Source organism: Narcine bancroftii, chromosome 1, assembly GCF_036971445.1.
Source record: "Narcine bancroftii isolate sNarBan1 chromosome 1, sNarBan1.hap1, whole genome shotgun sequence".
Taxonomy (NCBI): domain Eukaryota; kingdom Metazoa; phylum Chordata; class Chondrichthyes; order Torpediniformes; family Narcinidae; genus Narcine; species Narcine bancroftii.
The window spans coordinates 470,704,612-470,730,183 of NC_091469.1; the positions used below are offsets into that span (position 1 = coordinate 470,704,612).

General features: G+C 41.4%; 1 protein-coding gene across 11 annotated transcripts in view; it reads right to left on the reverse strand.

Moving 5' to 3' along the window:
* ube3c (ubiquitin protein ligase E3C) overlaps positions 1–25,572 on the reverse strand; it is a 194,879-nt gene that overhangs the window by 16,638 nt on the left and 152,669 nt on the right. For 10 of the 11 annotated variants that reach the window (XM_069914741.1, XM_069914747.1, XM_069914744.1 and 7 more), the window contains one exon: positions 8,570–8,700. In XM_069914741.1, the coding sequence (XP_069770842.1) occupies positions 8,570–8,700 (131 nt within the window). Of the gene's footprint in view, positions 1–290; positions 374–8,569; positions 8,701–25,572 lie in introns of all 11 variants that reach the window. The other variant, XM_069914746.1, reaches the window with a different exon arrangement.

Sequence of the window (25,572 nt, forward strand, 5' to 3'; positions counted from 1 at the left end):
AGAAAATTCGCATATCCAACATCCACAATCCCCAGAGGCGCCAGATAATGTGGATTTTACTGTACCTGTTTATATAGATATGATTAGAGATCAGGATTTTCAACAATTTCACACCACAGCCTTTAAAATTTACAAGACTTCTGCATAAAATGTATTATAGTTCTTGCAAATAAAATCTGAAAACAATTTTTAAAATTCCAACAGTATAGAAATCTGAAGTAACCAGGATATTGTTGATTTGGTCAGTGATCCTTAAGTTAACAGAAATGCTTTGGTAAAAATGCACTTACAACATTCTCAACAACTATCCATTCTTCTGATTGTCTTAATAATTATTGCTGGCAGGCGGCTTTATTCTGAAACATATGATTTTCTGAAAGAGATTTCAATCATCTTCTAAAATGGATTAGCATTGACAGTGCTATTTCTTTTCTAATGAATTTTTGGACATTTATTGCACTTAATTAAAGATAAGGCAGCATTAGTACAGGGCAAAGTCAAAGTGCAGCCTTTGAGCAGAATGCTTATCGAGCAATGAAAGGACTAGTGAAAAATGCAAAGTACTAACAGCTAAAAATGGATGGCTTAGAAGCTTTATATGCTTGGGAGATTGCATTCTGATTCACAGCATATTACTCTGGGTGCTACAGTTTCCCCCCTGCATCTATAAATCTGTCTACTTATATTACACAGCTCTCTCGTGGTTTCTTCTTGAATAGTCTGATTATGCTACCTATTCATCTTGGAAGATACATTTGTTAATTTGCTTCAGATTGAGAATGAGTGAGTGATGCAAAATTATAACCAGAAGAGCTCAGACTAGAATAAGCCACATAAGTCAGGTAGTGGATGTTTCCCCACATATCTGAACACCACAAAATAGATCTAGAATGGATGAGCAATACAGAAAGGTTGTTGACAAATGAGTTCTGATCTCAGTTTTCATAGAATTAAGAGGAACAAAAGAATAGGAAGGAATATACTAGCTGTCAAAGATGGTCCTCATTTCTTACCATTTGCAGTTCATGTTGTGTCATTTGTGTTCAGTGTTTCCAATAATGAACAACATTTTATACCATTTTTCAGAAAAGCCAGAGCCTTTGGTGCTAAGTTCACAGGAGAATTATGCCAATTACCTGAAAACTCTGATCTGAGCATCATATTTTAGAGACCCTAAACTTATTTTAATGTGATTGTGACAAAACAAATGTGATTTTCTGAAACAGAATACTATATCACTGGGGACCTATTTTTGCAAATAATGCTGAAATCAAATTACAAATACAGACTTATAAAAACATATATTTTTGTGTTTAAACATGTATTAACTGAAAAATGGTTACTTCCCTTACTAACTTTCAAATCTCAATATAATGTCAAGGTTGAGAATAGTAAAGTCGAACAAGGATCAACTCAGTCAGCAGAATGTACATACAAAATAGGATAATTTGTGTGCTTTTATCTGGAAGTTATTTGCTAGGGGATTAGTCAAATACTTCCTAATGGCAGTTATTTATTCTTCTCGCATTAAGTGATTACTATCAGGCAAATTCATCCTGTTTTATTGATCACTGGGTATTAATTAGAAGATCTCTAACAGAATGAGAGCAAAGAAGACTTACAGCCTAGTCCTAGGTTATCGCGCCATGGATAAATAATTAGGGAAAGATATGCAGAACAGTGCATTGTAAAAATATAAAAGTTCAGGAACAATTCATGATAGGGCAAATCAAACAAATGAATTCACACTTTTCATATATAGTTTTCTGGATTTTATTACTAAAAAAAACTTTAGTCACATAATACCATATCCATTAAGTACATTTTTGTTCTATATTAATAACTATGATTTCAAGTGTAAGGGATCCACAAGGTAGAATTTCATATTTTGCCCCATTTCATGCAGTGTGGCCTTTGTACTATGACAGGCACATCTCAATTCACACCTTCAATAAAAAGGTGAAAAGCCAAAAAGTTTGGTTATTTCCTTTCTTAAATGTTATCTCAAGAATGGATAAACAAAATATTTAAAATTAACTAGTTTCTGCGTGTATTTCAACAATTTCTCAATGTCTCCAGCCATCAGTGATATTTAGAAAGGGTAAAGAAAAGACCAACAGCATGCTTTCAAAAGGGTATGAGAATGATCCAGGATTCTCACAGACCACTCGATTTTACACAAAGACCTCAGCTGTGACACCTCCATTGGAGCTCAAGGTGTTTAAAATCATTAACTTAAATAGTTACTCATTGCTTTGTTCTCAGGTAAGAAGAATCAAGCACAAGAGAACATGAGTTTAATGAGCCTGACTAAAGAATACAAAAAAAATGTATACTCATCTGGTTGAGACATAATTTCATAGCCTCTCAATATTAATGAAACCGTTGATTAAAAGTTTTTAGAGAGGAATTCAACAAATAACTGATGAAAAGTGTGCAGGAATATGTATGGGGAAAGAATCAGATGGCTCTTTGGCAAACCCTCTGCAGAATTAATGAGTCAAAAACCTTATTTAGATTATTTCGCAGTGACCACAATTGCATAAAGTTGTGTCTTGTTTTAATTCCCCATGGAAGCATGATAACCTAAACACTTTCGGCATTCAGAAGACAAATATTTCAATCTGAGGATTATCTTAACTCAGTCTTCATGCCTAGAGTCTCCTGTCAATTCTTTGGAAATCAATATTCAGTGTATAATCCTGAAGCTGCCCCACAGGCTTCTTTAAACCTTAATTAATTGACCACAGTACATCTAGGTATCTAACCACTGTACATCTAGGTATCTAACCACTGTACATCTAGGTATCTAACCACTGTACATCTAGGTATCTAACCACTGTACATCTAGGTATCTAACCACTGTACATCTAAGTATCTAACCACTGTACATCTAGGTATCTAACCACTGTACATCTAGGTATCTAACCACGGTACACCTAGGTATCTAACCACTGTACTTAGAGATATCTAATCAGGTATCTAACCATGCTACATCTATGTATCTAACCACTGTACTTACGAGATACCTAATCAGGTATCTAACCACTGTACATAGAAATATCTAATCAGGTATCTAACCACGGTACATCTAGATATCTAACCACTGTATTTAGAGATATCTAATTAGGTATCTAACCACTGTGCATAGAGATATCTAATCAGGTATCTAACCACGGTACACCTAGGTATCTAACCATGGTACATCCAGGTATCAGGGTGCCTTGCTATGCTGGCCTGCCATTACTAAAATGTGATCAGGGCTAGATTTTATCGTCTTGCTTTCCAAACAAAAAATAACATGTAGATACTTGACCCCATCTACCATTCATAATACTAGCAAAACATCAACCTTGGTTGTGATCAACACAGCTTTTAAAAGAAAACCTTCATTCTCCTGATATAGGTACCCTGCTTTATGAAGGTAGAGTGTTCCTGAGAAATCGTTTGTACACCAAAAATTTGTAAAGCGAAGACCCATTGGAGGCAATGTTTGTAAAAACGAAAACCCATTATAATTCCTTCGTAACAGCAAACACGGGTTTCTTCATGCAGGAAATTTTCGTAAAGTGTGTATTTGTAAAGCAGGGTTTACCTGTACAGATAGTCCCTGACTTACGAACATAATTGGGACTGCCGGGTTGGTCGTAACTTGGATTTGTCATAACTCGGGGACCCTAGGCTGCCACGGACAGTGGGGACCCCTGTATACAGTACTTTTAATACAAAATATGTACTTGTACAGTAGTTTTAATAAAGATTTTTTTTAATTTGGTCATATGTGCAGGTGGATATAACTCACATAGGTTGGAAGTCGAGGACTACCTGTATATGCAATTCATTTGACACCATGCAATCTAGTGAACGTTTGGAATTACCACATTTTTTTCCCCAATAATTTTTTTTTTAAATGTGCAACATCACCTGAGGTGTTATTAACTTTTCACAGTTGTGTTTAACATTAAGTATCATGTAATAAAAAGTATTAAGTTCATCTTCTAAAATTACTCCATTGCTGTCAACAGTCTTCTTTGGCTTGGCTTCGCGGACGAAGATTTATGGAGGGGGTAAAAAGTCCACGTCAGCTGCAGGCTCGTTTGTGGCTGACAAGTCCGATGCGGGACAGGCAGACACGATTGCAGCGGTTGCAGGGGAAAATTTGTTGGTTGGGGTTGGGTGTTGGGTTTTTCCTCCTTTGCCTTTTGTCAGTGAGGTGGGCTCACCTCACGCTGTCAATAGTAACTAATCAGTAACCACCTGATTGCTCTATGGCTTACAAATTAAGTTGAATTGCTGAGAGCTTTTTATCCATGGAAGTGGACTTCGCACAAAATCTTCACATTACCTATTAATATTTACCAAAATCCCATTGCAGGGGAAAAAAGGCCACTGAAGTGGAGACAGGTGAAAATATCATATGGCTTGTTATTACATTTCAATGGAATCTGCACTAACATGGATTCTTTTCTTCCTCAGGCAGTCTCTTGGGAACAAGAGTGATTCCAGTACTTCCACTCCAGTTTTCTGCTTTCTGATATGGCTATGAAAGCCAGTGTGCAAACAACAAACATTTCTCCCTTTCCAATAGCCATCAAAGACAATAGACAATGCATCATTAATATCTGCCATTGTTGAGTGGTGGTTGTCAAGAAATGGGAGTGGACTTGTTTTCTAGCATTTCAACATGCACTTTGGTGTTGTGGTGAAGTGTGATGTAACAGGGTCAGGTTGGTAGAGGACGTTTGTCCCGTAGGCCGATCCTTTAGTGAATGAGTCATCCATAATGAAACACATTTTCTAAGTGTCTGAAATACAAGTGTCATCTTCTTATTACAACTAGACTGCTGAGTTTCTAATAACCTTCGTTCTGGAGTGCAATGTTGAAGCTGCAATTCTAATTATCATTAGATCTGAAGATTTAGTTCGCTGCTGCAAGATGCGAGAAAAATACAATGCTGCCATTTGAACAATGTATCCCAAGCTCTGCACACCTTGTCTTAATTGTTGCAGCATTCAAGTACTTGATGACATTCACAAGTGCTTTGTATTTTAAAAATACGTGGATATCCAGTTATAGTTTCCCTTAATTACAACACTGACAGTTAAAGTGAATACGAACTGACACCATCAGAAGGTTATACTAATCTACTGAAATGCTATTACTGCAAATAAGTCAAGTGATTCATGAAAAGGTAGAATCCTACGTGATATAGCAGAGTACAGATCACTACATCTAAAAGAACTGACATGCATTTTACACAAAAGGAGAAGAAACAGTTATTGTTGAAGCGCTATAGAATGATGAAGCTTTAATTAGCTGATGTCAACTTGCTTCATAAACCAAAACAATGAGATTTGGTTTGACAAGTGTTAGACCATATGCTTCGTTTAAAGTATAAGAATAAGGACAAGCCTCTTGGGAAAAAAAAGGAAAACTCCATTGCACCTCAATCTTTATCCTTGATTCCAAGTACAGACAAAAAATTCTGTGGATTTCCCAGATTATTCAAGAGACTAATGGCCATACCAAATATGGATAACATTGTGCTTTTTCTGTAAGATCCTTGCATTTAAGTTGTTTATTGTCGTCTTACTGGATAAGTACAACCTGATGAAATAGCGTTCTCTGATCCTCGGTGCAAAACACGCAGACACACAACTGGACATAACACACACAAAAACAATACATATGCGAGTCAAGTATTCATATATACAAATAAATAAACTGTTTTATGAACATGAGAGTCTCAGATGGTCAGTGAGAGCAGTTCCTTTGGTCGTTCCACATTCTCACTGCCGTGGGAAGAAGCTGTTTCTCAGCCTGGCAGTACTGGCTCTGATCCTCCTGTATCTCTTTCCCAACGGGAGCAGCTGAAAGATGCTGTGTGCGGGGTGGAAGGGGCTCTCAATGATTTTGTAAGCCCTCTTCAACCAGTAGATCATATCCATGGGTGGGAGGGAGACTCCAGTGATCCTTTCTGCCACTCTTATGGTTATGTGGATTGACTTCCAATCCATTTATCTGTAGCAACCGAACTGCACTGTGATGCAGCTAGCAGAGCAGTCCTTCAGTACCCAACTAGCTCTCAATGGAGCTCCTGTAGAAGGTCGATATAATGGTGGCCAGTAGCCTTGTCCGCTTCAGTCTTCTCAGAAAGTGCAGTCACTGTTATGCCTTCCTGACAAGTGAGGAAATGTTGAGTGTCCATGATAGGTCACTAGTTAAGTGAACTCCAAGCAACTTTGTGCTCCCCACTTTCTCCACTGCTGAGATGTGGATGTGCAGTCAAGGGTGGTCATTCCTGGTCCTCCTGAAATCCACAATCTCCTTTTGGTCTGTGTTGTCCACATTGAGACTCAGGTTGTTACTCTTGCACCATATCACTAGATTTTCACCTCTTCTCTGAAGTGCAACTCATTGTTGTTGCTGATGACGACAACAACTGTTGTGTCATTTGCAAACGATGTCACTGTTGGAGTTGGATCTGGTGATGCAGTCGTGGGTCAGTAGCATGAACAGGAGTGGGCGGAGCACAGGGTCTTGAGATGCACCAGCATGACAGTGTTCAACCTTATGGACCTATCCAAACTGACTGTGGTCTTTCTGTCAGGAAGTTCAGAATCCAGTTACAGAGAGGAGTGGAGTCCCAGCAAGGACAGCTTCTCCACCTCAGGGGAATGATCGCATTAAACACCAAGCCGAAGTCAATGGACGTCAGCCTGGTGTCAGGAAAGCTGTTCTCCAGGTAGGACAGGATAGAGAGAAAGGACAAGGCTATAACATTATGTGTGGAATGTTTTTTTATTCACTAGGCCAACTGAAATGGGTCCAGTGACTCTGGGATTGTGTTTTAATGTGCTCCACCACCAGACACTCAAAACATTTCATAATGGCGGAAGTCAGTGTCACAGGGTAGTAATCTCGGAGGTCTGTTATTGGGTACTGGGATGATGGAAGCTGTCTTGAACCCTGTGGGAATGATGGACTGCCACAGTGAGGTGTGAAGACCTCCATTAATTGGTCTGTGCAGTCCTTCAGTACCCGACCAGCTATGTTGTCTGGTCCTGACCCATATATTCCTTAAAAAAACTCTCTCAACCTCATAACCCTCTATTTTTCTTTCATCCGTGTGCCTGTCTAAGATTCTCTTAAATGCCCCTAATGTTTCAGCCTCCACCACCATCCCTTACAAGGCATTCCAGCCACCCACAGCTCTCTGTGTAAGAAAAAACTTACCCCTGATGTCTCATATAAATTTCCCTCCCTTCACTTTGCACTCATGCCCTCTGGTGTTTGCTATTCCTTCCCTGGGGGAAATGGTGCAGGCTGTTCACCCTATATATGCCTCTCATAATCTTGTAGGCCTCTATTAAGTTTCCTCTCATCCTTCAATGCTCCAAAGAAAAAAATCTCAGCTCTTCTAACCTTGCATCATGAGACTTATTTTCTATCCAGGTAACATCCTGGTAAATCTCCTCTGCACCCACCCTATAGCTTCCACTTCCTTGCAATGAGGTGACCAGAACTGAACACAATACTCTTAAGTGTGGTCTCACCAGAGATTTGTACAGTTGCAACATGACCTCTCTACTCCTGAACTCAATCCTCCTATTAATGAAGCCCAGCAATCCATAGACCCTCCCAACTATACCATCAACCTGTGCACTGACCTTGAGAGATTTATGGATTTGGACCCCAAGGTCACTTAAGTAACCATTAACCCTGTACTCTGCCTTCTGGTTTGTCCTTCCAAAATGCATCACCTCACACTTATCCGAATTGAACTCCATCTGCCATTCTTCAGCCCAACCCTGCATCCTGTCTATATCCTCTTGTAACCTACGACAACCTCCAGTTCCAATCACAACACCTCCAACCTTTGTATCATCCGCAAACTTACTGACTTGTCATCCAGTTCATTTATAAAAATCACAAAGAGCAGGGATCCCAGAACAGTCGTCTGTGTGTTCAACGTGGATAGGGCTCTCCTCACATTGGCCGTGGCTATGCAGCGGCCCTTTCATCAGGGGGAAATGGAGCTTTCTTCAGCAACATCCTGTTCTTCTCATTAAACTGCATATATGAGAAGGGAGGTGTCGTGGTCCTTAACTCACAAGGCTGAATTGTGATCCGTTATACTCTTGATTCCTTACCACATGCACCTTGTGTCACCAGTGGCACACAGCTGTCTGTGGATATTCTGTGCATATCCCTGCTTTGCCTTACAGATTACATAGGAGAGTTCAGCACTGGATGACCTTAGTGCCATCCTATCCCCTGTCCTGAAGGCAATATCACATGCTCTGAGAGTATAGACCTCTATATCCAACCATGGCTTCTAGTTAGCCCTGGTTGTGAAGCATTTGATCTCGGTGACATCATTGATGCATTTATTAACGCAGTCAGTCAACGACCTCAAAGTGCAACATATAAATATTGGAAATATCCTTAAACTTGAAAACTATTCTGTTCTGTTACCACTGCATATGGAAACTGGGTCCTGTTTTATGAGGTGAACACATTCCCTTTACAAGTGTAGAATATTCATAAAAAGGCAACAATCTCTACCTTAAATCCCAGCAATGGAGGTCGAGAGCAACTTGTGACAAACTTCAGCAATTTGCGCTTTTCATCATTTGTGAAATTATCTGCCACGTTCCAGAATATTTTAATGACTGTATGGTCAGCTGAATAACCACCTGCAATAGAAAGAAACAACATAGTCACTCTTAAAGTTCTCTTAATGAAATTACAGTCCAACACTGATTATCCAAAACGTTTGGGACCGGGCCTATTTCCAATAATGATATTTTTGGAGAACTGGTCATATTTTTAAAAACAACCATTAGCAACAGCAAATCACTTACTTGTAACAGTATTTAAACCAAAACAACAAGGGAAGGTTTTTTAAGCATGAAATAATGTTTAATTCGCACCAAAAAATTATCTGAACAAATAAGATATATCTAACACCAAAACCACAAATTTTTTTCAATCTGTGACATCAGTTCGGCTCCAAGAAAATTTTGGATAACTGAAGATTTATAATTGCTTTGGATATCCTCATTTATCCAAAATCTTTTGGACCAAGAAATGATGTCATTTCAGCTTCAAAAATTTTCAGATCAATGAGGATTTCTGATTTTTCTGAAAACCTCAATTATCCGGAAAAATAATTCGGAGCCGAACAGATGCCACTTTCCAGTCAAAAATTTTTTTGGACAACTAAGGATTTCAGATAATCTGATTTTGTATCATCGGAGTTGTACTGTATATGATATTTGAAAATATCAGTGCATTTATGTGAAAAGGCAAAGGAGGAAAAACCCAACACCCAACCCCAACCAACCAATTTTCCCCTGCAACCGCTGCAATCGTGTCTGCCTGTCCCGCATCGGACTTGTCAGCCACAAACGAGCCTGCAGCTGACGTGGACTTTTTACCCCCTCCATAAATCTTCGTCCGCAAAGCCAAGCCAAAGAGGTAACATCAAAATGTCCAAGGACAGTCTAGAGGTTATCTTCTGAAAAATGTTTAAAACGAATCTCAAGACATTTTTCATGATAATTCAGAAACGTGCTGTTAAAGAAAAACAAATAAAACTGCAGACTCTGGAAACTAACAAAACCACAAATACTGTAAGAACTCAACCAGTCAAGCAGCAGTTGTGGAAATAAAAAAAAGTTATGGTGTCAAAGCGAAGACCTTTCATCAGTCCTACGAAAGAGATAACTGGGATGAAACTCTTCATCAAGTCCATTTGGAGAGAGGAGAGATGACCAGTTGAGGGAAAAGGTGGTAGGGATGAGAGAGCAGCCTTCCAACTAATTGTGCAGTTCAGCTGTTCAAATGTTATGAGCCCAGAGGACCCCAAAACCCAGCAGAAATAAAAATTCATCAAGACAAATGGTGACTTCAACAAAATTTGCTTTTAATTATTTTTAAACATGAAAACAGGATCAAAATTTAACTTATTACTATTAACTTAATTTAACCTAACTTAACGTCCTAATTCTAAAGAGCACACGTATGTAATGTGTGTAAGTTCAGAATGGTTCTTTAATTCACAGTCCAATCTCACTTCTCACTCCTCAAGTTCACTAGTTGCAGGCAAATCTTATCCTGTGCACAGAATTTAACGTTTATGAATTTCGCCAGGCTTTAGTGCTTGAAACGTAAATGGTTACCGCTCAGTAAGGTTCTTGTCAGTTTTCAGAGAGAGATTTGTTTCTTGTTGGACACAAACTGATTCTTTCAGATCAGCCACGTCAGTGTCTTGCCGAAGAAACTTGCCCTCTCAGGGTTCTCCAGATGATAACCTCTTTCTTTCAGGTCACCACAGAGTTCCTTTTTTGTTTCCCTTATTTCAAGTGAAAAATTATACAGTAGGCATCTGCTCTTGTATGGACCATGAGGGGTTTGACCAGGCTGAACTAAGAACGCACAACCCGTCTTCTTAATGGGGTTTTCCACAAGCTTGCCAATTTGCCCTGTTCCAGTCCCAGCTGCTGCTGTTGAACTATAGAACTGATTTCTCTCACTCTCACTCAAGAGAAAACCACATGACCCTCTTAGAACAGCCAACTGCACTCAGACAGACTGCGACTCCAGGCCTAATCTTCCAAGTTCGTTCATCTGTTGCTTTCCAAACAACTAATACATTACTCTTTTCTTTCTTTGGCTTGGCTTCGCGGACGAAGATTTATGGAGGGGGTAAAAAGTCCACGTCAGCTGCAGGCTCGTTTGTGGCTGACCAGTCCGATGCGGGACAGGCAGACACGATTGCAGCGGTTGCAAGGGAAAATTGGTTGGTTGGGGTTGGGTGTTGGGTTTTTCCTCCTTTGCCTTTTGTCAGTGAGGTAGGCTCTGCGGTCTTCTTCAAAGGAGGCTGCTGCCCGCCAAACTGTGAGGCGCCAAGATGCACGGTTTGAGGCGTTATCAGCCCACTGGCGGTGGTCAATGTGGCAGGCACCAAGAGATTTCTTTAGGCAGTCCTTGTACCTTTTCTTTGGTGCACCTCTGTCACGGTGGCCAGTGGAGAGCTCGCCATATAATACGATCTTGGGAAGGCGATGGTCCTCCATTCTGGAGACGTGACCCATCCAGCGCAGCTGGATCTTCAGCAGCGTGGACTCGATGCTGTCGACCTCTGCCATCTCGAGTACCTCGACGTTAGGGGTGTGAGCGCTCCAATAGATGTTGAGGATGGAGCGGAGACAACGCTGGTGGAAGCGTTCTAGGAGCCGTAGGTGGTGCCGGTAGAGGACCCATGATTCGGAGCCGAACAGGAGTGTGGGTATGACAACGGCTCTGTATACGCTTATCTTTGTGAGGTTTTTCAGTTGGTTGTTTTTCCAGACTCTTTTGTGCAGAGAACAAAACAAAGGACTCTACATCACCTTTGTTGACCTCACCAAAGCCTTCGACACCGTGAGCAGGAAAGGGCTTTGGCAAATACTAGAGCGCATCGGATGTCCCCCAAAGTTCCTCAACATGATTATCCAACTGCACGAAAACCAACAAGGTCGGGTCAGATACAGCAATGAGCTCTCTGAACCCTTCTCCATTACCAATGGCGTGAAGCAAGGCTGTGTTCTCGCACCAACCCTCTTTTCAATCTTCTTCAGCATGATGCTGAACCAAGCCATGAAAGACCCCAACAATGAAGACGCTGTTTACATCCGGTACCGCACGGATGGCAGTCTCTTCAATCTGAGGCGCCTGCAAGCTCACACCAAGACACAAGAGAAACTTGTCCGTGAACTACTCTTTGCAGATGATGCCGCTTTAGTTGCCCATTCAGAGCCAGCTCTTCAGCGCTTGACGTCCTGCTTTGCGGAAACTGCCAAAATGTTTGGCCTGGAAGTCAGCCTGAAGAAAACTGAGGTCCTCCATCAGCCAGCTCCCCACCATGACTACCAGCCCCCCCACATCTCCATCGGGCACACAAAACTCAAAACGGTCAACCAGTTTACCTATCTCGGCTGCACCATTTCATCAGATGCAAGGATCGACAATGAGATAGACAACAGACTCGCCAAGGCAAATAGCGCCTTTGGAAGACTACACATTACTCTACAGCATGTCCAATTAACACCTACTTATGAAGTCCTTATAGGCATTCTTCAAAGTTTTTGCAAAGGTACTTGGAGCCTGGTCTGTCTGGTTTGAGCAGAGTTCTGGCATTTTAAATGAAATCTGTTTTGAAGTGTTTGTATGTGACCTACACATTTTTAAAAAAACCTGCCACAATTTACCTCCTTTAAAACATATAAAATATATAATCTGTCACACAATATTATACAATTTTGATAGTACGGATTCTATCACTGATGTATATATGTGTATATTGTAGTATAGGATGGCTGTGATTGGCTGAGAGCATAGCCGCGTCTACTGGCAGGTCTTAAAGGGTTGCTCCTAGCCAGACCCAGATCATTCTGGACTGGTCGACCTACATGTGATTCGCTCAAGACTTTTGGTTTGGATGAACAAGCCTTTGATTCTTTCAATGTGCAGGTATAGTGATTTCTACACATGCTCATTCTTATAACTTGAAGAAAAAATGTGGCTTTATGAATAAAACATGGAATTTTAGGCATGATATGCATATAATGCTTGGATATACTGTTATACTCAAATCTCTCTGGAATTATACAATATAATGAACCAAAACAGTAATTTGCATAAGCAATTCAGGTTGTCGGGTTTGATCTAACTTAATGGTTTTAAAATTTCTTCTTTCCACTCACATGCCACCTTAAGTAATCTTTATACCATAGGTTCTCTATGATTAGTATGATTAGTTTACCTATCTCAGCTGCACCATTTCATCGGATGCAAGGATCAACAACGAGATAGACAACAGACTCGCCCAGGCAAATAGCGCCTTTGGAAGACTACACAAAAGAGTCTGGAAAAACAACCAACTGAAAAACCTCACAAAGATTAGCGTATACAGAGCCGTTGTCATACCCACACTCCTGTTCGGCTCCAAATCATGGGTCCTCTACCGGCATCACCTACGGCTCCTAGAACGTTTCCACCAGCATTAGAGCGACTTCATCACCAACATCGAAGTACTCGAGATGGCAGAGGCCGACAGCATCGAATCCACGCTGCTAAAGATCCAACTGCGCTGGGTAGGTCACGTCTCCAGAATGGAGGACCATCGCCTTCCCAAGATCGTTTTATATGGCGAGCTCTCCACTGGCCACCAAGACAGAGGTGCACCAAAGAAGGGGTATAAGGACTGCCTAAAGAAATCTCTTGGTGCCTGCCACATTGACCACTGCCAGTGGGCTGATATCACCTCAAACCGTGCATCTTGGTCCCTCAGTTCGGCGGGCAGCAACCTCCTTTGAAGAAGACCACAGAGCCCACCTCACTGACAAAAGACAAAGGAGGAAAAACCCAACACCCAACCCCAACCAACCAATTTTCCCTTGCAACCGCTGCAAGTGTGTCTGCCTGTCCCGCATCGGACTTGTCAGCCACAAACAAGCCTGCAGCTGACGTGGACATTACCCCTCCATAAATCTTTGTCCGTGAAGCCAAGCCAAAGAAAGAAAAGTAAGGGATTACTTAAGGTGGTATGTGAGTGGAAAGAAAAAGTTTGAAAACCATTGTTTTAATTGTATCTAATTGACTCATTATGTGCACAGTTTCATAACTCCAAAGGAAATGGGCCAATGACAATTTTTCTCAAGCGAAATATTTCAGTATCAATTGGGTCCAGAGCAGTGGTTCTCAACCTCTCTTCCCACCCACACACCACTTTAAGTTATCCCTTACAAATCACAGAGTACCTTTGGCATTGGGATTACTTAAAGTGGTATGTGAGTGGGAAAAATTTGAAAACCACTGATCTAACGGAACTTGCTTCTATCCTTGCCCACCATCAGCATAATTTTCAACTCTTTACTCAATCTTGATTTATCTAATCAAACATCTCCATCTCCCCTCTCAAACATGAGAATTTATTTACCATTGTTTGAGTTTCGGGTAGTCCTCAGCACAAAACTTGTTCCTTCAGAGGACTTATTTACTGCATTCTGTGCACCCTTTGTGGCATTCTCTACATCAGAACAACCAGTCACAGACTGAGAGATTGCTTTGCTCAGCACCTCCACTCCATTTGCAACGACAGCGACCAGCCAGTGGTCGACCATTTCAATTCCAAGTCCCACTCCTACACTCACATGCCTGCCCATGGCCTTGTGTACTATTTAACCCTGACCACCCACAGATTAGAGGAACAATACCTTATTTTCCATTTGGGCACTCTCCAGCCAGATAGCATTAACATTGACTTTACCACTTTCCATTAAACCTGTTTGCTTTTTCCCCCCTCCCCTTTTCCTGTCTTACTAGTTCTGCTACCCACCCAGCCCTACCACTCCCCCCCCTTTCTCCACCTATCATCTCCTGCCTTTGTTCTCCCCCCCCCCCCCCCCCACCAAACTCTTGTTCGGATTCCCGCTGGCATTTTCTCCTACTTTGATGAAGGGATCAAGCCCGAAACGTCGGTTCTGTACCTTTGCTACATAAAGGACACTGTTTGACCTGCTGAGTTTCTCCAGCGTTTTGTTTTTCACTTCAACCACAGTTCAACTACAGAATCTTGTGACTTATTTATTTAAATACTGGTATTGGATGTTGAAAATTAAAAATATTTCCAATGTAATAAAATCCCTGCTTTAAAAATGGAAAAACTGAAGTCCTCATGTCATCCAAATTTTTTCATAAGAGGTGATTAACTGCCTCCAACAAAGGATGAATTTCAAATTTCCATTTAGCAAGCGGACACTCATGCAAAGCAAGCTATCCCTTTTATCCCTTTACAAAATAATGCTGATTAATTAACATTTGTATTTTTATTTTTTGTTGGTAATGGTACAATATTCCTATTAAGCAAAAGTAAAAACGAACAACATAAGCAATAGCATCAACAGATAAATAAAATCCTGATTACGATTCAGTCCAGGCCATTTTTAAAATGCAAAACTTGAGAGATTTAGCTATAAAAAATCATATTTTGGTGGCCAAATAGAATGAAGTAACATGAGTTGCAACTTTTTCCAAATATGTAATGTAGTTGTATTTGATGTGAACATTTACCCTAGACTGGAAGGAGCAAGCTCCTGATTGATAGTTGTGGTATAACGCAATCCTAATTTCTCAGAGATAAACAGGAAGACTGGGTTTGCCACCACCACTTAGCTGGAGGATTTATCAAAGCCTTGCTTCAGACATGTACCAAACAGACAAATTTCAGAGGAGAGGATATTAACCTTAACAATGATGATCACTTCTCCAGAATGGAGGACTATCGCCTTCCCAAGATCGTGTTATATGGCGAGCTCTCCACTGGCCACCGTGACAGAGGTGCACCAAAGAAGAGGTACAAGGACTGCCTAAAGAAATCTCTTGGCGCCTGCCCCATTGACCACCGCCAGTGGGCTGATATCGCCTCCAACCGTGCATCTTGGCGCCTCACAGTTCGGCGGGCAGCAACCTCCTTTGAAGAAGACCACAGAGCCCACCTCACTGACAAAAGACAAAGGAGGAAAAACCCAACACCCAACCCCAACCAACCAATTTTCCCTTGCAACCGCTGCAACCGTGTCTGTCTGTCCCGCATCGGACTTGCCAGCCACAAACGAGCCTGCAACTGACGTGGACATTACCCCTCCATAAATCTTCATCCGCGAAGCCAAAGAAGAAGAGAAAATGTGCATACACACCAAAATTCTTGCTTGCTGCAGCTGAACAGGCACTTCGTAAATATAAAGGAACAACAACAGCATACATTAAATTAAAAAGAAATGATACAAAAAAATAGTTAATATTCACAAAATAGTTAAAGAAAAAAAGAGAGGCATTACAATACTACAGTCAGTCCTTTTGTGTTGTCTGAACAATCCATGATTAATGTAAAATGGGGAGGTTTCAAAGCTCAATGTTCATTGGAGAAAAATGTTTTTGGACATCAGGTTTCTGTACCTTGCTCCCCAAGGTAGCAGTGAAAATAGGTTGTGACCTGGCTAAATGGGGCCCTTATGATGTAGGCTGCCTTCTTGAGGCAGCGCTCACATAGATGTCTTCAGAGGATGCGAGATCGGAGCCGGTGATGGATCTGACTATGTGTGTTACCGTCAGCAGGTTGGTATGCCACTGGGCATTTGAACGTCCAAACCAGGCTGTGATGCAACAAGTCAGTGCATCTGCAGAAGTTTGATGGGAGTATTCAACAACATGCCATATCTATTCAGAGTTCTTAGGAAATATACGCATCAGTATGCCTTCTTCGTGGTTGCCTCGATGAGCTGGTTCCAGATGTCTTCTGAAACATGAACTCCCAGGAACTTGCCTGTAGCAAGGTTTTCTGGAACAATTTAAGTCAACCTGAATCAGGGCCACACCAACTAATCTTCTCATGGGTATGATAAATGCAGGCCTTGCCAGGGATGGCCTGATCCTGAACTTGATTAGATATAAAAACATCACATCATTTTCAGGAACTCTGACCCAAAAGAACTTTGACAGTGTTTTTAACAGAAGAACCGCTGCAATTTAAGGTAGCAGCTCTCAATGCCCTTGTTATGGGTAATCAATGTTAACTTATTAGCTATATCCAAATACCATAAAATGAAAAATATACCATTCAACATCGAGCCTAATGTGGTAAACAGGTTCCTCCTGCACTGTTGACGGGGGCCACCATGGTCGGCCATCTCACCAAGGGAAGTGAATGATAGCTCCAGATAGTCTTATGCTGCGAGCAGGGGCCGCCGTGGTCGGCCTTCTCACCAGGGGGGAGTGAGTGACAGCTCCAGACAGTCTTACACTGCTGGCGGTGGCCTTCTCACTGGGGAAGTAAGCGGCTCCAGATGGCCTTGCACTACTGGCAGGGGCTGCCTTGGTCAGCCTTCTCACCAGGGGAAATGAGCAGCGATGCTGGCTCCAAAAAGCACAGGGCATCCAAGAGATGGTGGTTCGCAAAGATGCAGGCCCACCTCCTGGATAGCCACAACACCTCCGTGGGTTTCTTGAAGCTGGGCGAGTAGCCAGCAATCTGCTCAATTTCAACTTTGCATCTAAGACCTGGTTGGGGGGTGGGTGGGGAACAGAGGGTATTTTTGAGTCAATTTTTCAGGGGGGAAAAGTGGGCCTTACATGCCATCAAATACAGTAAGTAAAAAGGAAATGAATCAACTAACAAAACTAAATTATGGTCACTAATTTAAAACATTGTTTTTATTTGGAGAACATACTTTAAACTCGAACATTGCTTGGATTTAAAACTATTTCTAACTCATTGAGACACTGATAAGTCTTCTCACTGGGGGAAGTGAGTGGCAGGTATGACAGGTATGGCGAATTTAATTAAAAATGATTTGGCAATGGAGCCTTTGAATTCTATTGTGGAAGAATCAAAATAATAACAATTGGATTCAAGTACATCGTCCTTGATTCTGCTCCAAATGATTATAGTTAGCAAACCCTCATTAATGCAATAGCTTTCTTTGTCTTTTCTCTTCTGTGAAGTATTCCAAAGTTAATTTCTGAATGTGGAAATCGGTAAAGATTAAAAATCTGCTTACTGAAGGACATGTGAATTTAAAAGGTCACTGAAGCGCCTTTAATTACAAATCATATCAATGCATGCAGTTGAGAGATTTCAAAATCAGAATGGACACTTCCCCATTACGCATAGAGAGCAGTTAAATTTAAACAGAAAGATTAACAGGAAAACTTACAACCAGAATGTTTCTGCACTTTCTATCACCACAAGAAAAACAGAAACTAGAAATTATAAGCAAGGTTCGACCAGTAGAAATTACCTTTCAAAATATCTGGAAATGTTTCAACTCTGCAAATCAAGTATAAAACAACTGAATGCCCCCCCCCACCCCCAAAATTTAGATGGTGTTTCAATGAATACTATGTAAACAAGTAACAATAATTTTCCTTCTTCATTCTCCATACCAATACACAAAGTACAAATACGTTGCACATTAATGATTGAAAACATTCTTGCAAACAAGACAAACTCTGCTTTAGATGACTAACAAATAAACCTTCTCAGACAAGCAATAAAAAGGATTTAAAAATGGTTAGACTGGTTATTTTAACCCTGACACTTAATCCATGCACATAAATCAGAGGAAGGTTACTTATAGTTTATTCCCCATTGAAGTAACAGGATAATGGTATAAAGAAATTAAAAATTAAATCCGACACGAAATTACTCCTCAGTCCAAATAAATAAAATGGGCTTTGATAAATGGACTTTAACTGCAGGTTGTGGGAATCTGAAATAAATGCAAGAAATACTGATAATACTCAACAGATCAGGCTGCACCTGTGCTTTATCAACACTTCTCTAGTCATCAGTCTTTCTATTACGGATGTAAATTTGTTCACTGCCACCCCTCCTCATTCATAAAAATAAAGACGCACCTTAAATATACAGACAAAGAAAAATTCAAGATAATATGGAAATTCGGCATGAATAAATGATCAAAAGTAATTCTGCAAAGCAGAAGGATGAAAATCTGACAAGATGCATCAAGAGGAAATGAAAATGAGTGCAGTTAAATCTTTAGCAGTTCCTATTGCCCCAAAAAAATGCAGTTATCATATAAACTTTTTGAAATTTTGTCAAGACCAATGGGAGTGGGAAAATGAATTAAAATAGCATCCATTGAAGACATTTTTGTGTGGTGGTGCACAAAGGTACCCCAACATCCTGGTCACAACCTTTACTCACTGCTTGCTGCCTTTGGGTAGAAGGTACAGAAGCCTGAAGTCCAGCACTTAAGATTCAAGACAATTTATTTTTCCCAATAGCGATCAGGCTCTGGAACCTTCCCTGCGCTAATCATGGAATTCTCTACCAAGGTAATAACTACCTGCCCTATTGTAACACCACTCTTAACAGCCCTCTGGTAACTGAATACTATCCTTTGTATTTAATATAAACTATTGCAGTTCTTTTCTTTACAAAGTACCTGTCTTGCTACAACAAGCAAGAATTTTGCAATCTACATGGAAACAGCAAGATTTTTCATTGCACAGATACTGTCTGACATTTTGTTTTAAACATTTTATTTTAATTTTCATAGACTTGTAAAATTCAAACAAATTATATAATTTTTAAAAATAATCATGTAATGTATGGAGTCTATATTTCCCCTCCACCTTCGTACAACTGAAAGTACAGTCAATTAAATTACATTGATACAATTAAATTAAAAAGAAAGTAAAAAAACTCAAAATGAAACTGAAAGAAACACATTGCCTGTGCCATGTCCCACTTTAATCATATTTATTTCCCTGAAGTTGGCACATTTCAAAGGTGGGGGGGTGGGAAATAATCAATCTGAGTGCCAATATATCTCAAGCAAGTTTGCCACCTTAACGAATGTTATGTTTCTTCCTTAGATTGTATGCGATTTTCTCCAGGGGAACACAACTCTGCATTTCCATATTCCATCGTGTGGTATTTAGTTGGGAGTTGGACTTCCACAAAACTTCTATACACTTCCTGGCTACCATCAAGGCGGCCTTCATGAACAAAATTTGGTATTTGGACATTCTAAAACTCACATCCTCAATGTCCCCAAAAGGTACACTTCTGGATCCAGTGGAAAATCCAGTTTTGTAATTTTTTTTAGAATGTCCACCAGGTCTTCCCAAAAAGATCTTACCTTTGTACATAGCCAGGAGGAGTGGTCAAAAGTTCCAACCTCCACACCACACCTAAAGCACATTTCTGAAATTTTAGGCTTTGATTTGTATAATTTGGTGCAAGAAATTGTATTGCACCATCCTGTATCTAGCACTGATGACTCCAGTCACGCTGTGTAGACACAGGTCCTGCCACCACTCTTATGTCCAAGTCCGACTCCCATCTCTCCCTTGACCTGTGTAAACCCGGCTTTGGGCCCTCACTTTAGAATATGTAATACATCTTAGAGATAAATTCACACACATTCCTCTGTCGTAGAATCTCCACATTACTACATCTAAGTAGGGTCATAGATGGACCTAATTTTTTCTTTAAGATCTTGTTTACAGATAGCAGAAGAATGTTCTATTAGACAAATCGTATTTGTTCCTCACTTGTTCAAATGACATGAGCTTGTAACAATCCTCAAAACATGGGATCCCCTTCTGGCACCAGGTGTCCAGGATTTTATTTCCCAGAGTCAAGGGTATTATTAATTTTGTACTGGGTCAAAGGCGTTTTGGGAGATAACCCCACCTTCAATCCAATACATTGATTTATTCTTTGCCACATCTGAAGTTCATGTTTTAGTATGGGGTTATCCATTTTCTTTGAAATTAATTTAGTTTCCCATTTGTATATAAACTCTCCTGCTATCTTTTCACCTACCGCATGTAGTCCAATTTGTACCCAGGAAGGGAGGGAGGGCCTCCCTCAAAAAGTGAGGCAATAAATCTCGCCTGGGTTGCCCAGTAATATTTTTTGAAATTAGATAATTTTAAATCCCCCAAATTATAGTCCCACATCAACTTTTCCATGGAGGTACTAGCCACTTTTCCGTACCACAAGAACATCCTGACATATTCGTTGAGCTTCTTTAAAAAACCGTGGCAATGAAATGGGTAACAATTGAAAAAGATACAGGAACTCTGGCATCACCTTCATTCTGACACAGATAACTCTGCCCACCAGTGTTATGGGCAGAGTCCTCCATCTAGCAAGGTCCTCCTCAATCATCCGGAGCAAAGGGAGATAATTAAGTTTGTATAAAATGCACAAATCCTGTCCACTTTTATCCCCAGATATTTAATGTCTTTTTGCAGCCATATAAGTGGACTCCTCTGTTGATATTGTTTATAATCTCCATTCATTAAAGGCACTCTTGTCCAGATTTACTTTGTTCCCCGAGACCTTCCCATAATCCTCAGCCTGGCCAACGACCTCCCGGGGTCTGTCAAATCTATTAACACATCATCAGCAAAAAGGTTGATTTTGTGTTCCACCTGGGCCAACCTGAACCCCTTTATGTCTGGATCCTGCCGAATGGCTTCTACCAACGACTCAATTGCCAGTACAAACAGCGCTGGGGACAATGGACAGCTCTGTCTACTGGACCTGCTCAAAGGAAACAGTGGAGTGATTTGCCCATTTGTAAGAATTTTTGCTTGGAGTTTACAATAAAGTGCACTCACCCAGTTAATAAATGTTTGACCCAATCCAAATTTCTCCAGTGCCTTGAACAAAAAATCCCATTCCAATCTGTCAAAGGCCTTTTCCGCATCCAGAGCAAAGGCCACTCCTGGATCCACCCCCAAAGAGCAAGGAGGGTGAAAAAAGCAAATCTGAAGGCTTTATATCTTAATGCAAGAAGCATTCGGAACAAGGTAGATGAATTAGCTGTGGAAATTGAGATAAACAAATATGATTTGATTGGGATTACAGAAACATGGCTGCAGGGTGGGCAAGCCTGGGAACTTAACATCCCGGGGTATACGATATTTAGGAGGGATCGGCAAGAAAGAAAAAGGGGAGGGGTAGTATTGATGGTGAGAGAAGGGACCGACACGATTGACAGGAAGGATATTAACTCAGAAGATGCGGAATCTATATGGGTAGAACTGAGGAATAGCAAGGGGCGGAAAACGTTAATGCAGCTTTCGCGCAAACAGAGGAACTACTGACATGGTCTTTGCCCTCAGACAGCTCCAAGAAAAGTACAGAGAACAAAACAAAGGACTCTACATCACCTTTGTTGACCTCACCAAAGCCTTCGACACCGTGAGCAGGAAAGGACTTTGGCAAATACTAGAGCGCATCGGATGCCCCCCAAAGTTCCTCAACATGGTTATCCAACTGCACGAAAACCAACAAGGTCGGGTCAGATACAGCAATGAGCTCTCTGAACCCTTCTCCATTAACAATGGCGTGAAGCAAGGCTGTGTTCTCGCACCAACCCTCTTTTCAATCTTCTTCAGCATGATGCTGAACCAAGCCATGAAAGACCTCAACAATGAAGACGCTGTTTACATCCGGTACCGCACGGATGGGGGTCTCTTCAATCTGAGGCGCCTGCAAGCTCACACCAAGACATAAGAGAAACTTGTCCGTGAACTACTCTTTGCAGACGATGCCACTTTAGTTGCCCATTCAGAGCCAGCTCTTCAGCGCTTGACGTCCTGTTTTGCGGAAACTGCCAAAATGTTTGGCCTGGAAGTCAGCCTGAAGAAAACTGAGGTCCTCCATCAGCCAGCTCCCCACCATGACTACCAGCCCCCCCACATCTCCGTCGGGCACACAAAACTCAAAACGGTCAACCAGCTCTCCACTGGCCACCGTGACAGAGGTGCACCAAAGAAGAGGTACAAGGACTGCCTAAAGAAATCTCTTGGTGCCTGCCACATTGACCACCGCCAGTGGGCTGATATCGCCTCAAACCGTGCATCTTGGCACCTCACAGTTTGGCGGGCAGCAACCTCCTTGGAAGAAGACCGCAGAGCCCACCTCACTGACAAAAGGCAAAGGAGGAAAAACCCAACACCCAACCCCAACCCACCAATTTTCCCCTGCAACCGCTGCAACTGTGTCTGCCTGTCCCGCATCGGACTTGTCAGCCACAAACGAGCCTGCAGCTGACGTGCACATTTACCCCCTCCATAAATCTTCGTCCGCGAAGCCAAGCCAAAGATAGGCCTCCAAATAGTGGTGTAGAGGTGAAGGAAGAGAAATTAGAAAAGCGTGCAATAAGGAAACAGCTGTCATCATGGGAGACTTTAATTTGCATATAGATTGGACTAGTCAAATTGGTAAAAATACTGAGGAGGAGGAATTCCTTGAATGTTTACGGGACGGTTATCTAGACCAATATGTCGAGGAACCAACTCGTGAGCAGGCCATTTTAGATTGGGTATTATGCAATGATAAGGGGCTAATCAGCAATCTTGTTGTACGAGGCCCTTTGGGTAGGAGCGATCACAATATGATCGAATTCTCACTCGACATGGAGAGTGATGAAATTAAAACCGAGACTAAGGTCCTGAATTTAAATAAAGGGAATTATGATGGTATGAGACGGGAGTTGAGTAAGATTGATTGGGTGGTGTTTATGGGGGAGTTGACTGTGGATAGACAATGGAAAGCATTCACAGATCTAATGGAGAAATTGCAAAAATCGTTTATACCGGTTTGGCATAAAAATAAACCAAAAAAGGTGACTCAACCGTGGATAACAAGGGAAATTAGAGACAGCATTGGGTCCAAAGAGAGAGCATATCAATTGGCCAAAAAAAGTACCACAACCGAAGACTGGGAGCAGTTCAAGGTGCAGCAAAGGAGGACAAAGGGATTAATCAAGAGAGCAAAAATAAATTACGAAAGTAAGCTTGCGGCAAATATAAAAACCGACTGCAAAAGCTTTTATAAATACATCAAGAGGAAAAGATTGGTGAAATCCAGAGTAGGTCCTTTGCAGTCGGAATCAGGGGAATATATAATGGGGAATAAGGAAATGGCAGACCAATTAAATTCTTACTTTAGTTCTGTTTTTACAAGAGAGGATACAAATAACCTCCCAAGGATGTTGGGAAACATAGAGACTAATGCAAGGGAGGAACTGAAAGAAATCAGTATCTCTAAGGACATGGTCTTGGGGAAATTAATGGGATTAAAGGCAGATAAATCCCAAGGGCCTGATAATCTACATCCTAGGGTACTCAAGGAAGTGGCCATTCAGATAGCAAATGCTTTAAGAATTATTTTCCAAAACTCAATAGACTCAGGATCAGTACCCATGGATTGGAGGGTAGCTAATGTTACCCCATTATTTAAAAAGGTGGGTAGAGAAAAAGCGGGGAACTATAGGCCGGTGAGCCTTACATCAGTAGTGGGCAAAATGATGGAATCCATTATTAAGGGTATAATAGCGGAGCATATGACTAGCAGAGAAGGGATCGGACGGAGTCAACATGGATTTACAAAAGGTAAATCGTGCTTGACAAATCTATTGGAATTCTTTGAGATGGTGACAGGTAAAATAGATGGGGAGAGCCAATGGATGTGGTGTACCTGGACTTCCAAAAGGCCTTCGATAAGGTCCCGCATAAACGACTGGCTTCCAAAATCAAGGCTCATGGATTCAAAGTATTGATGTGGATTGAGAACTGGCTGGCAGGTAGAAGACAGAGAGTTGGGATAAATGGCTCGTTTTCTGAGTGGCAGGCGGTGATCAGTGGGGTACCACAGGGATCTGTACTGGGACCCCAGCTGTTTACAATTTACATTAATGATCTGGATGAGGGGATTGGATGTAATATCTCCAAATTTGCAGATGACACTAAACTAGGAGGGGTTGTGTGCACGGAAGAGGGGGTCAGGAAGCTCCAGTGTGATTTGGATAAATTGAGGGACTGGGCAGATACATGGCAAATGCACTACAATGTGGATAAATGTGAGGTTATCCACTTTGGTAATACAAACCGGAGGGCAGATTACTATTTGACCTCGGGGTACTTGTACATCAGTCTCTGAAGGCAAGCATGCAGGTACAGCAGGCGGTTAAAAAGGCAAATGGTATGTTGGCCTTCATATCAAGAGGGTTTGAGTCTAGGAACAAGGATACCTTACTGCAGCTGTACAGGGCCTTGGTGAGACCCCACCTGGAGTATTGTGTGCAGTTTTGGTCACCTTATCTAAGGAAGGATGTTCTTGCAATGGAGGGAGTGCAGAGGCGATTCACCAGGCTGATACCTGGAATGGCAGGAATGACTTACGAGGAAAGATTGCGCAAATTGGGATTGTATTCGCTGGAGTTTAGAAGATTGAGAGGGGATCTCATAGAGACATATAAAATTGTGGCAGGACTGGACAGAATGGATGCAGATGGGATGTTTCCAAGGATGGGAAAATCCAGAACCCGGGGCCATGGTTTGAGGATAATAGGCAAACCATTTAGGACAGAGATGAGGAGGAATTTCTTGACCCAGAGGGTGGTGAATCTGTGGAATTCATTGCCACAGAGGGCAGTAGAGGCAGGTTCATTAAATCTATTTAAGAGGGAATTAGATCTATTTCTTCAGTATAAGGGCATTAAAGGTGACGGAGAGAAGGCGGGGATGGGGTACTGAACTTTAAGATCAGCCATGATCTCGTTGAATGGCGGAGCAGGCTCGAAGGGTCGAATGACCTACTCCTGCTCCTATTTTCTATGTTTCTATGTTTCTACGTAGGTGTCCGATATTAAGCAATCTAGCTATATTGTACTGTCTTGGCCTGTTGAGCATTTCCAGAATGTTCTGTTTTTAGTGCTGGGAACTAAGCAGGATTTACTCAGGACACTACATTTAATCTATCCAGTGAAGAGAATATACAGGCAGCAAATTGACTGAATTTGCGTAGAAGTTTTCACATTACACAAAGGGAGCAGAGAAGGGCAGGTTTTTTTTAAAAAAAGACAAAGCTTCTGTTCACAGCATTTTTTGCATCCCCTTTTACACTCACCCCCAAGTCTTTGCCCAACTCTGTACCTTAAAAACATAATTCCCCAATTTCTTCCCTTTTTAGT